This window comes from Oncorhynchus mykiss, chromosome 18 (assembly GCF_013265735.2).
Source record: "Oncorhynchus mykiss isolate Arlee chromosome 18, USDA_OmykA_1.1, whole genome shotgun sequence".
NCBI classification, from domain to species: Eukaryota; Metazoa; Chordata; class Actinopteri; order Salmoniformes; family Salmonidae; genus Oncorhynchus; species Oncorhynchus mykiss.
In genome coordinates, this window is record NC_048582.1 from 50,314,160 (window position 1) to 50,328,200 (window position 14,041).

General features: G+C 43.6%; 1 protein-coding gene across 10 annotated transcripts in view; it reads right to left on the reverse strand.

The window, feature by feature from the left end:
- LOC110496438 (PHD finger protein 14) overlaps positions 1–14,041 on the reverse strand; it is a 103,112-nt gene that overhangs the window by 58,139 nt on the left and 30,932 nt on the right. For 4 of the 10 annotated variants that reach the window (XM_036953025.1, XM_036953024.1, XM_036953021.1 and 1 more), the window contains exons 16-19: positions 11,732–11,894; positions 11,148–11,210; positions 6,505–6,567; positions 6,167–6,291 (exon numbers count right to left, since the gene is read on the reverse strand). In XM_036953025.1, coding sequence (XP_036808920.1) covers positions 6,167–6,291; positions 6,505–6,567; positions 11,148–11,210; positions 11,732–11,894 — 414 coding nt within the window. Of the gene's footprint in view, positions 1–2,424; positions 4,057–6,166; positions 6,292–6,504; positions 6,568–11,147; positions 11,211–11,731; positions 11,895–14,041 lie in introns of those variants that run through there. The other 6 variants (XM_021572346.2, XM_021572345.2, XM_036953026.1 and 3 more) reach the window with 5 other exon arrangements.

Consider the following 14,041-nt stretch of genomic DNA (forward strand, 5'->3'; position numbering starts at 1 on the left):
CACCAGCTCTACTGGCCTGTTAACGGTCAGCAGCCGACGAGGGGGCACTTCCCCCGTGATAAATCAGAGATGGCAGAGGGCGTTAGACGCACAAACGGACCGCTGCCCGCCATCGACATGGCCGCCGACACACCTTTACAACAATTAATTAGCTGTCTAACTCTCATTTATCACTATGGCAATAAGGTGAAAAAGTCAAGAGTTTATTAAAGCTCCGCTGTAATGCTGAGGGCCACAGGGGCTGGGAGTTCGGGATACTTCACATTCACACATATCATGAGAGCAGCAACATTCTTACTCCATACAGTATATCACAGTTACTGAATGAACTTCTACCAAATGTGGTAATACCACAACATGTTAGAAATAATTACATATAGAAGTAAACATATAATACTAATCACATATAGGCATGTGTGTAAACAAATAGTAGCATAAAGGCATGTATTGTAAACAAATATGTAAACAATTAATGTGTCTAGCAAGGAGTCCTTTAAGGTTCCTACACAAAAGTGAGCTTAACTCAATTTCTTCACAATACAGTAATAACAAAAGGCGTATTGCGATATAAAATCAAGAATGAATGCACAAATAAAAGACACAAAAAAGCATGGACTTCAATCAATCAATAAATACTGTACACACCGATCACACAACACAGCTAGCTACCAGGTGTTTATTCACACACTCTAAACGGATGGAACACACCACCTATTGCCATGTTAAAAGTACATTTACTGTATGCTCCAGTCAGATACACAGTTGGCCATAGCCTAACCCTTGGTCTGATATATATATATACAGAGCCAGAGCTAAGGTTAGTAGAGGTAGGGTTAGCTGGTTAGCTGTAGTAGGGTAGGGTTAGCTGGTTAGCTGTAGTAGGGTAGAGTTAGCTGGAGTAGGGTTAGCTGGTTAGCTGTAGTAGGGTAGGGTTAGCTGTAGTAGGGTAAGGTTAGCTGGAGTAGGGTAGGGTTAGCTGGAGTAGGGTAGGGTTAGCTGTAGTAGGGTAGGGTTAGCTGTAGTAGGGTAGGGTTAGCTGGAGTAGGGTAGGGTTAGCTGGAGTAGGGTAGGGTTAGCTGGAGTAGGGTAGGGTTAGCTGTAGTAGGGTAGGGTTAGCTGTAGTAGGGTAGGGTTAGCTGTAGTAGGGTAGGGTTAGCTGTAGTAGGGTAAGGTTAGCTGTAGTAGGGTAAGGTTAGCTGTAGTAGGGTAAGGTTAGCTGTAGTAGGGTAAGGTTAGCTGGAGTAGGGTAGGGTTAGCTGGAGTAGGGTAGGGTTAGCTGTAGTAGGGTAAGGTTAGCTGTAGTAGGGTAAGGTTAGCTGGAGTAGGGTAGGGTTAGCTGGAGTAGGGTAGGGTTAGCTGTAGTAGGGTAAGGTTAGCTGTAGTAGGGTAGGGTTAGCTGTAGTAGGGTAGGGTTAGCTGTAGTAGGGTAGGGTTAGCTGGAGTAGGGTAGTGTTAGCTGGAGTAGGGTAAGGTTAGCTGGAGTAGGGTAGGGTTAGCTGGAGTAGGGTAGGGTTAGCTGTAGTAGGGTAGGGTTAGCTGTAGTAGGGTAGGGTTAGCTGTAGTAGGGTAAGGTTAGCTGTAGTAGGGTAAGGTTAGCTGTAGTAGGGTAAGGTTAGCTGGAGTAGGGTAAGGTTAGCTGGAGTAGGGTAGGGTTAGCTGTAGTAGGGTAAGGTTAGCTGTAGTAGGGTAAGGTTAGCTGGAGTAGGGTAGGGTTAGCTGGAGTAGGGTAGGGTTAGCTGTAGTAGGGTAAGGTTAGCTGTAGTAGGGTAAGGTTAGCTGTAGTAGGGTAAGGTTAGCTGTAGTAGGGTAGGGTTAGCTGTAGTAGGGTAAGGTTAGCTGTAGTAGGGTAAGGTTAGCTGTAGTAGGGTAAGGTTAGCTGTAGTAGGGTAAGGTTAGCTGGAGTAGGGTAGTGTTAGCTGGAGTAGGGTAGGGTTAGCTGGTGTAGGGTAGGGTTAGCTGTAGTAGGGTAGGGTTAGCTGGTGTAGGGTAGGGTTAGCTGGAGTAGGGTAGGGTTAGCTGGAGTAGGGGTAGCTGGTTAGCTGGAGTAAGGTAGGGTTAGCTGTAGTAGGGTAGGATTAGCTGGAGTATCTAGTTAGCTGGAGTAGGGGTAGCTGGTTAGCTGTAGTAGGGTAGGGTTAGTTGGAGTAGGGTTAGCTGTAGTAGGGTTTGCTTTAGTAGGGTTAGCTGTAGTAGGGTAGGGTTAGTTAGTTGGAGTAGGGTTAGCTGTAGTAGGGTTGGCTTTAGTAGGGTTAACTGGAATAGGGTTAGCTGGAGTAGGTTTAGCTGGAGTAAGGTTAGCTGGTTAGCTGTAGTAGGGTATGGTTAGTTGGAGTAGGGTTGGCTGTAGTAGGGTTGGCTTTAGTAGGGTTAACTGGGATAGGGTTAGCTGGAGTAGGTTTAGCTGGAGTAAGGTTAGCTGTAGTAGGGTAGGGTTAGTTGGAGTAGGGTTGGCTGTAGTAGGGTTGGCTTTAGTAGGGTTAATTGGAATAGAATTAGCTGAAAGTAGGGTTAACTGCAGTAGGGTTAGTTGCATTAGGGTTAGCTGGAGTAGGGTTATCTGTAGTAGGGTAGCTGGTTAGCTGTAGTAGGGTTAGCTGGTTAGATGTAGTAAGGTTAGCTAGAGGCTATCCTCTAATTTTTGTTGAGGAGACGGAAGAGGATGAGAAGGATGAGGGCTCGTGGGGGTGACATGACGTGGTGAGTGACCAGGTCAAACTGTACAGGCATCTCTAATCTTCACAGGAAAACTACCAAACCACCATATTTATTTCCTCAGCAGATTTTCCAGTGGACCTAAGCATTATGTGAGGTTTGGCAGCTCCCAGAGCCATGGATATAGGGTCCCCAGACAGATGGGCAGAAGAGAGGAGTAGTGACATAGAGGGTCCTGGGATGGGGGAGATGAGCGGAGGAGTGACATGTGAGGGCAAACTGTGACACTTCTGTCAAGGACCCTGACAGACAGACCACATGGCAGCTGCTCAGTTGACAGCACTCACTATGGGGCACTGGGGAGGCGCGTGCACACACACACTTCCAATAGAACTCAGAGTTAAACTGTCACTTTAAAAATATTAAAGAGAGGAAGGAAGGGATACTAAAAACCTACTGTACACACACATTCACATTAGAAGTTACAATAACCATTACTACGAATGTTGCTATTTTTCAATATGTTAAACCTTATCTAAGCAGCTACTTACAGTAATTCTCAAACACCAGAAAGGAAAATCATTCTACTAAAAATCACTACTTTTCCTCTACTCTAGAAAGTTCTACTTGACGACAACACTAGAAGAAGATGATGAGAGCTTAAGTTCAAGTGCATCTCCAATTAAAGGCCTTTACTGAGGAAAACACTATGTGATTGGACCACAAATGACTCGAGTCAATACAACTGATTGGATGTGGTGATAAGATGCTTAGGGAGGTCAAAGGAGTGAAGTGCCAACATAGAATGGATGAGAGAGGGAAGGGGGCTGAGGAGAGAGTGAAGAGACAGGGGTAGAGAAACAGAAAAGGGAACAAGGGAGACAAAAAAGGGGAAGAGAAGAAGCACCATTGTTAGAGGAATAGAGAGGAGCAGACAGACAGGTAACCAATGAGATGCTTCTAGTAATATTGTTCAGTTTCAGAATCACTCCTTACTCTAGATAGACCTTAGTCCTTAGAGATGGACTCTTAGAGTTGGCAGTGATGATCATAAAGGGCCTGTTGTTTCTTCCAAGAATGACCAGTTCAGTAATACTGAACCTTCCAAAACTTAATTTGCTAATTTCAACAAGTATTTTAGAATTCATCAAAGTTAATTTCCATTTCTGCCTCTCTCCCTCAATTTTAATTGGACGGCCAGTAGAAGGCCCAATTTGGGTCACGAAGAAGACCGTGGTTGGAAGGTCAAAGATGGCCATCTGATCCCACACCGCCGCTGTCATTCTTCCACGTAATTAAGTCCCTCTCTGCCTCTAAGCCAAAGGTCTGCTTCTCTCTCTCATCTGTCCAGCTGTGTCAAGGTGTGGGGAGGTGAGGAGAGGTGTCTGCCCCGGCTCTCACAACCTGTGCAATGCAAAGATAGAAAGAGTCAGGGCAGGCAGCACACCTCACAGCCCCCGACCTCCTTAACCTATAAAACACTGACAGAACCACACATTATTAGCTCAACCTTACATACACTAATAATACCAAATACAGCTCACATAAAGAACCCTACGTTAAGTGGATAAATTAAGTAAATTCTAACAAATTATTAAGTGAATAAAGCATACAGTTTCTGTTGAAATGAGCTAATGACAGTGCCAGTTTGTAAGCCAAATATAACGCAATTAAGGGTGGTCTACCTCATAAATAAATACACTGATGAATCAGTCAGTCTACAGTGTGTAAATGCTGACTGCTGTAATTCACACACTACTGAGGGATCTAGTAGAGTTATGGTCCTGTTGAAGCAGCAGGAGATCGCTGAATCTCTGATAGGAGATCAGGGCAGATCAGACTGTTCACTACATCTTGATGAAGTGTGTAAATGTAGGTGGTTGTTCAATACAGGTGTTCTACAGAGCTGCTGGCCTCAGCCCCCCTCACCAGCCCCCCTCATCGTGGCCTTCTGCCTACACAAGGCAACCAAGGCCTACTAATGAAGACTGAACATTAAATCATCAGGAGGATATGGTTCCACACACACACACACACCCCCTTCCAACCTCCCATTCCATGGCGACACCCACATTATCCCACACACCACCCTTTTCACATACAGTACCAGTCAAAAGTTGACACACCTACTCATTCAAGAGTTTTTCTTTATTTTTACTATTTTCTACATTGTAGAATAAAAGTCCAGACATCAACACTAGGGAATCATGTAGAAACAAAAAAAAGTGTTAAACAAATCCAAATATATTTTAGATTCTTCAAAGTAGCCACCCGTTGCCTTGATGACAGCTTTCCACACTCTTGGCATTCTCTCAACCAGCTTCATGAGGAATATTTTCCAACAGTCTTGAAGGAGTTCCCACATATGCTGAGCACTTGTTGGCTGCTTTTTCACTCTGCGGTCCAATTCATCCCAAACCATCTCATTTGGGTTGAGATCGGGTGATTGTGGAAGCCAGGTCATCTGATGCATGACTCCATTACTCTCCTTCATGGTCAAATAGCCCTTACAGAGCCTGGAGGTGTGTTTTGGGTCACTGTCCTGATGAAAAACAAATTATAGTCCCACAAACCAGATGGGATGGCTTATCGCTGAAGAATGCTGTGGTAGCCATGATGGTTAAGTGTGCCTTGGATTCTAAATAAATCCTAGACAGTGTCACCAGCAAAGCACCCCCACACAGTCACACCTCATCCTCCATGCTTCACAGTGGGAACCACACAGTGGGAACCCCACAACCACACATTCACCTACTCTACATCTCACAAAGACACAGCCTCATCAGACCAAAGGACAGATTTCCACTGGTCTACTGTCCTTTGCTCATGTTTCTTGTCCCAAATAAGTCTCCTCTTCTTATTGGTGTCCTTCAGTAGTGGTTTCTTTGTAGCAATTCAACCATGAAGGCCTGATTCATACAGTCTCCTCTGAGCAGTTGATGTTGAGATGTGTCTGTTACTTGAACTCTGTGAAGCATTTATTTGGGCTGCAATCTGAGGTGCAGTTAACTCTAATGAACTTATCTTCTGCAGCAGAGGTAACTCTGGGTCTTCCTTTCCTGTGCCGGTCCTCATGAGAGCCAGTTTCATCATAGTACTTGAGATGGTTTTTGCGACTGCACTTGAAGAAACTTTCTTGAAATGTTACGTATTGACTGACCTTCATGATGATGGACTGTCGTTTCTCTTTGCTTATTTGAGCTGTTCTTCCCATAATATGGACTTGGTCTTTTACCAAATAGGGCTATCTTCTGTATACCACACCTACCTTGTCACAACACAACTGATTGACTCAAACGCATTAAGAAGGAAAGACATTCCACAAGTGAACTTTTAACAAGGCATGATTCCATATGTGTTATTTCATAGTTTTCTGCACTATTATGTCTGCACTATTACACTATTACTGCACTATTACACAATGTAGAAAATAGTAAAAATAAAGAAAAAACCTTGAATGAGTAGGTGTGTCCAAAAGTTTGACTGGTACACACAAACACACGCAGTGGCCCACCTGACGAGGTTCTCGTTGTCCCCAGGTCCTTTGCAGGATGTACAGTCGGTCCTGGTGTCGTCTGCTTTAGGTGTCTTCTTCTGCATCGCAGACTGGCGCTGATGCCGCTCCCGTAGAGCCGGTTCCTATGGAAACACACAGGCTGATTAGACCCGACACTGTCGTGTGTGTGTGTGTGTGTGGTAATGGCTGGGAAGAAAGAGTACTATGCAGGCTAATAGAGTGAATAGAGTAGTCCCGTAAGTAACACAGGGGATGTGTATGTATTAGTTCTGAGTGTGTTAGGGAGGTTAGGAGATGTAGGAATGTTTAGTAACACATTTAGACCAATTACATACCTGCACCTCAAACTTTTCTTCTTCACAGACGGACACCCTCTTCCTCTTCTGCCCTCTGGTTCTCTGTGGAATACAGAACAGCATGTTAGTTTCATTTCGGACCCTTTTAACAAAGCTAGATTTTTGTGCTAATTGATTGATCTGTGTGAATTGATGAGAGATAATTGACCTGAGCTCTGGTCAGTCTCATGATCCTTGTGAAAGGTTATCAGTTAGCCATGCAAGGCACAAGGTCACAACAAGGTCACAATATTTCTCTACTTTGAGTTGTTGAGTGGTCAGGCAAATCTTTAGTTTTTGGTATTTTGTCTGTGAGAATCTGTCAAAATAATAATTTGACTTAATTAGAGATATGCTCCACAAGCTATTAGCAGCATCAGAAAAATCTAACTTTATTTGTAGCTCTCCTGTTCTCGAAAAGATTCTGGAGCCAGTGGAAGTTAGTTTATGACGCCGTCTGCTCCCTCAGCTGATTAATCAGATTGTCAAACAAAGAAAACCCACTGTGGTCTCTGCCTTTTGCTACAATACAACAGAAAGCATAAAACTGTTTCCAAATACATGTTTTGTTTGTCCTGTATTTAATCCTCTACTGCCCAGTGAGGCTGGTGTTTTGTTTTACCTCTGGACATACAAGACAAGAGAGCCACACAGTGCTGTCTGTGGACTAGGTTCTATTCAACTGCACCAGAGAGAGTGAGAAAGAGAGGGGTGGGATAGACAGAGCGATAGAAGGGAGAGAAAGAGCTGTGGCGATATGGCTGCTCCCTCCCTCACTCCCTTTCTCCCTCCACCTCTTCATAGAACCCACTTATCTACAGCCACCATACCCTGATCCTCCTCCGATATACCCCCCCATCCCTGCTTCCCCCCCGCTTCCCTATTCTCCCTCCCAGTCTCAGCTCCCCGAAAAAACACAACAGATATTCATCAGAGAAGAGGTGAGAAAAACACTCTCCAGTCCTCTTCCATTTTATTTCCCCCCAGTCTTTTGTTTTTAGACTGTCAATAACCAACCCCCTCCACACCTGGAAGGAGAAAGCCTGAGGAACACTCATTCTCTGTGGCCACTCACTGCCTGGCAAGAGTCAGAGAATAGCCCAGCGTCTGTCTGGTTGGCTGGCTGGCTGTCGCCATCTTAGATAACACCCCAAAACACCCTGCTATTCCTTAATACAAAAAAAAGTATATAAAAAATAAATAACAAACAACCACAGACGTCTTCTACTCTTTCTGGAGGTTTTCGCTCTCTGTATGTTCTGTCAGAGAGGGATGGAGAAAGGCAGGAGGGATAGAGGGGAGTGGGAGGAGGTGGTGAAGGGAGGATGGAGAGAGGAAGGTGGTGTAGAGGGTGGTGGTGTAGAGTGCTGTGGCGGTGAGTCTGGGTTAATGAGTTTTTCTGTTAGCGCGTCTAAAGCAGAGTGCCCAGAAGTACGCTGGCCTGAGGACCCTGCTGCTGGAAGTACTCAGGGATTAAGCCAGCTTTTTCTGATTTCCTCTCGCCGCGTCCGCTCCAGTCGAGGAGCTTCAATGCTGCATTTATCTTCAAATGCGAGGGCAGCTGCTGAAAGGGCCCTGCTTTGCATTTTTAATGCTTTTACCAGGGCACCCTAGCGCTGGCACTGCTCTAAAGCCCTGTTTCAATTTATCAGGGCTGGCTAATCGACCTCCCGCTGGCCCCTGCATGGGGACGAGTGTTGGAGTGTGTGTATGTGTGTGCGGTGCCACAGGGGTAAGATGGCCCACTGCCACTCTGTGGTGCAGCTCAGCCTCCTCTGGCCCATGTTCAGGACCTGCTGACTGAGTACACTGCCTACTGCAAGGTAGTGCCCTCTTCTAACTCAACATGTGCCCTCAAGGTCACAGAGTGTGGAGGATATCTGTTAGACATCCTACACACCGCCTGACAGCTATACTTCATAACGCATCACTACTTTCAACACTCATTGAATGATTACATCTCAGAACCATCAGTTCCCGGACCCAAACTGTAACTAATTTTCAAGGAAGCTTGGTATTTGCTTCTTCTAGTAGAATCTACTGCCAAGATGTCTAATTATTATCTCAAAAAAGAATAATTGCAGACCAAAACCATCCTGCATTTTCAAGGAGGCTTGGTTGTCATTGCTTCTTCTTCTAGAATCTTCTGTGTGACAGTGTGTGTAATGGGGTGGTGATTAAACATGGCCCTGCTGCAACACCCCTCTATGATTACACAGGAACATCCTGTATGAACATATGCCATTAGTCTAGTGAAAATGATGATGAGAATGAAGTTACTACATCTAGTTACTGCTGGGTCCTCTGCTCCGTTAACTTCTCTAATCCTGCATGGTGCTGTGACATGATTCATGGCTGTTAAAGATGCAATGATGTACTTAATTAAAAGATTGATTTAGCTCAGTCGTACAAACTGCCCCCAGTTTTAATTTCCTCACCTGAACAGAGACCTTGATTAGGTATGCTGTGTGTGTGTGTGTGTGTGTGTGTGTTTGCACACTTTACCTTATATCTTATTTATTTTTAACCTTAGTCTGCATTGCACTGAACTCCGCATTGGATGTGTTGATCTTTCCCTGGCCAATCATAGATTACCTTAATGGAGTCAACCACTATAGAAACCAAACAGTTAAATAAACTCATACTCTGGGCCCTTTGTAAGGTGGTGCCACCCGCTCACCCGTCGCAAGCAGGCAGAAGTGGCTTAGAAGGGAGCGAGGAAGGAAGAGAGGGAGGGAGCTAGTGGAAGGAGGGAGGGCTGAAGTGAAGGAGCCAAGTAGCTGTGGTTCTAGCATTTAGCAGTTAGCATTTCTAATGATACGCGCTCCATCTGCCAAGTGGTGGCAGAGGAGCCAAAGGCAACAGATGGAATTGTTTTCACAATCTGTTTAAATATGTTGTTGATTTTTCTTCCTCCTTTAAAAAAAAAACATACAACCCGGCTCCATCATTCGTTCGCTCGTATCAGGAACAACAAGGAGATGTTTGATTCCCCCCTTTGTTAATATTCCAAATTCCTCTTACATGATTGTAGATTGGAAATAGTTCCGTCCATTTGGATCAGTTTGAATCTGATGGCGGACCTGAAACAATGAGCCAGCGGGGTGTTTGGGGATGAACACCAGAGGAAGTGTGTGTTTGGATCCACCAGCTCTAGTTTACTGGCATGTCCACTAGCAATCCTGTTTAGTACAGCAGCGTTACCTATGTGTGCTGAATGGCCAGCCAGTAGCCCGTGAGTCTGGCCTGTTATGATCTATATCTGTTGAGCTCTATTAGTCTGGCCTGGGCTATCTGTTGGGCTCTATTAGTCTGGCCTGAGCTATCTGTTGGGCTCTGTTGGTCTGAACTGGTATATCTATCTGTTAGTCTGGCCTGGCCTATCTATCTGTTGGGCTCTGTTAGTCTGACCTGGGCTATCTATCGGTTTGGCTCTGTTAGTCTGGCCTGGGCTATCTATCTGTTGGGCTCTGTTAGTCTGGCCTAGGCTATCTATCGGTTTGGTTCGGTTAGTCTGGCCTGGGCTATCTGTTTGGCTCTGTTAGTCTGGCCTGGGCTATCTATCTGTTTGGCTCTGTTAGTCTGGCCTAGGGTATCTATCGGTTTTGTTCGGTTAGTCTGGCCTGGGCTATCTATCTGTTTGGCTCTGTTAGTCTGGCCTGGGCTATCTATCTGTTTGGCTCTGTTAGTCTGGCCTGGGCTATCTGTTGGGCTCTATTAGTCTGACAAATCTGTTGGGTTCAGTTAGTCAGGCCTGGTATATCTGTTGGGCTCTGTTAATCTGGCCTGATATACACATCCTATGATGGAGTACATTTAACCCCAGGTATAGGTTAAGAGATTACTGTCTGTTTCTCCAAATCAGGATTATATAGTAGATGGCTACCTCAGAAATATCAACCCAATCAACCCCTAAACTAGCAAAGTGGAGGCATTTAAAACCCAGGATTAATGCCTTTTATCTACTTCCCGAGTCAGATGACCTTCTGGATACATGAAGTCTCTGTGTCCAGTATGAAGGAAGTTAGAGGTCATTTCACAAACAAATGCTAACTAGCATTAACACAATGACTGAAAGTCTATGGGTATCTACTAGCATGCTTTTAGCAATTATACGGGCTTGTGTAAACAAAATAATATTTTTTTATAATAATACAGTGCCTTCAGAAAGTATTCACACCCCTTGACGTTGTCCACATTTTGTTGTGTTACAGCCCAAATTTAAAATGGATTACATTTAGATTTTGTGTCACTAATCTACACACGACACCCCATAATGTCAAAGTGGAATTATGTTTTTATAAATTTTTACAAATTCATTAAAAAAAGTAAAGCTGAAATGTCTTAAGTAAATAAATATTCAAACCCTTTGTTATGGTAAGCCTAATGAACTTCAGGAGTAAAAATGTGCTTAACAAGTCACATAATAAGTTGCATGGGGTATTTGTGGGCAATAACAGTGTTTAACATGATTACTTAATGACTAACCCATCTCTGTACCGCGCAAATACAAATGTAAGGTCCTTCTGTCGAGCAGGGAATTTCAAGCACAGATTCAATGACAAAGACCAGGGAGGTTTTACATGCCTCACAAGGAACATGGGTAAAAAATAAACTCTAATAAAAAAGCAGACATTGAATACCTGGTTCAGTCTGCTTTCCAATAGACACTGGGAGACAAATCCACCATTCAGCAGGACAATAACCTAAAACGCAAGGCCAAATATACACTGGAGTTACTTACCAAGACGACATTGAATGTTTCCTAGTGGCTTAGTTACAGTTTTGACTTAAATTGGCTTGAAAATCTATGGCAAGACTAGAAAATGTCTAGCAATGATCAACAACCAACTTGACAGAGCTTGAAGAATTAAAAAGATATTCTACCATCTAGGTTTGCACAGCTGTTAGAGACACACCCAGAAAGACTCACAGCTGTAATCGCTGCCAAAGATGATTCTAACACGTATTGACTCAGGGGGTTGAATACAAATCTAATCAAACTATATTAGTGTTTTATTTTCCATTAATAAAAAATAAAACAGTATTTGACAGAGTATTTTCTCTCGATCGTTGACCAAAAAATGACAATTAAATCTATTTTAATTACACTTTGTAACAACAAAATGTGTAAAAAGTGAAGGGGTGTGAATACTTCCTGTGAATACTTCCTGAAGGCACTGTAAATAATAATATATATATTTTTAAAGTGTGTGTTATTACACACCGTGCCCCTCACATCTCGTTTCTTGGGCTCTGGGGACATCTCCTGAGGGATGAATTTGATTGGTCCTTTAATCTGTCTCCGAGACCTTTTGGTGCCGTCGGGCAGGGTCTCCATGGCAATGTCGGCATCATCGCTACTGGCCTGGTCACACTCTGAACATTGCCTGAGGAGATGGAGGGAGGTAGAGAGATAGGAGGGAGGGAGAGATAAAAAGAAAGGGAGAGAGAGAGTAAGAAATAGATGTTTCAGGGCCCAGAAACTGTTCTCTCCTATGCAGGTGTATTGATTTTACTATCTGTGAACATCTTATGCATGGAAAATAGGTTTGGGAAGCCTTTCTCTCTGATTACTATCCATGTCTGAACAACAGGACCTATATGCTGCTAATTATTTTGGGGAGAAAAACAAAACACTGACACTAAGACTTTGTTCTGTAATGTCTGTGTTGAAATTTATGAAAATAATATGATTTGTTCGAAAAATACAGGTTTCCCAAAGCACTGAAATCTGAGCCTCGAGGTCCGACACTGGATTTGAGGAAAGGGGTTTCTGCTGACCCAGGCAAAGCGTAAGACTGTGACATGGGTTTCTATCAGTATTATAAGTTAGACAAAGTTAATACCAGTCTTAAAAGGTTCATATCAGTATTATAAGTGAAGACAAAGTGAACTTGTGGATCCTGTATGTGTTTCTGATTCTGACTGAGAAACCCTGTCTGCACCTTCCTTTCTGCCTCTGTGAGATTCCTGCCGTGCAGATCCTGATAATAAGGTAGGCTATGACTTGGCCTCAGCTCCACACAATTTCATCCATCCAAATGCTTTCTAATTTCCGCCCGCTGGAGCAGAACGCCACCACCCTCTCTTTTTCATGGTTAAATGAATTACTCCCAATCACAGACACGAGGAACGTGCAGGTTGAGGTGCCACAGAAACAAACAATACACACACGTCTAAGACGTGCACGCGCGCGCACACACACACACACACACACACGTATATGCAAACGCATGTACACACACTACAATCCCCCATCCTCCTTCACTTCGGAAGTAAAAAGATTAGACTAGCTGCTCTATGGAGATAACTCACTGTGGAAGTATCTCACTAAGCGACAGAGATGGAATACTATTGAAACTATTGAGACAGATACACAAAAGAGCTCCTCTATCTATCTATCCAGATAAGGACATCTAGCTCTGTGTGAAGTGGGACATTTCCACCATCTCTGCATTCTCTATCTGATAAATCTACTGCCACTGAGTAAGCTGAAATGTCACACTAAATATAAATAAATAAATGGTGGACATTAATGCATCTCCTACTACAAGTTATTATAAAACGGGTTGTTTGGATCCTGATTGGTTGAAATTCATCAACTTCATCTCCCTCGGGGAAGAAAGCATCTACACATTATTTTCCCATGCTACTAATTGGTTTGCAACAGTTGGGAAAACTAATAATTCACCATGGAAACCGTAAACACACAGAATTCCATTAATTCATTAACCAACGCAGAACGGCCCGTGTCGGCCTATTTGACATATTGAAGTTCTTGTCTCTCATCATCATTGAATCTCTGCTAGCTAGCTACATGTCAATTACATGTCAATGATTTGTTTAGTGTAGCATCATCGGATGAACAGAATGCAAAAGTTATCCAATGCGGGCCTGGAGGCATGGGAAATAATGGCTGTGAGTGGCCATCGATGTGAGAGCTCACTCAAGAGTTATTGGCAGCCTCTAACATGGAAAACAGAAAGTGCTGGAGTGCCATTTTAGCTGGCAAAGACGTGAGTGGGGCGTCCCATTCCCCACCAAAGAAGAGGCAAGCACTGGCTGTCACCAACCAGCGCCAGATCCACGGACAGTCCTTCCATCGAAGTCACTATTAACATCACCAACTAGCTTGGTTAGTTGGGACTCGCCAACCATGATAGTTGTTGCCTACGTAGGACTATTGGATATTTTTTAAATCATTATTTATTGAAGTTCTTGTGTCATCATCATTGAATCTCTGCTAGCTAGCTACAAGCCAATGATTTGTTTAGCGTAGCCACGTCAAATGAATAGAATGATTAGAACTAATGACTGGGTCAAACATGAGAGAAGCTCTAACGACCAGCCCGCTTCGGTAGAAACTTCAGAATGCAAAAACAAATGTATTCGTTAAAATAATGTTTTTAATGAAAACATTTCATTAATATCTGTATAAATATGTTGACAAGTGTTTTATAAAAGCAATAAGGCCCGGGAGATTCTAACCGGGAGATTAGTGTGTGATAACTCCCTCCTAAGGGCTGTTCACAGC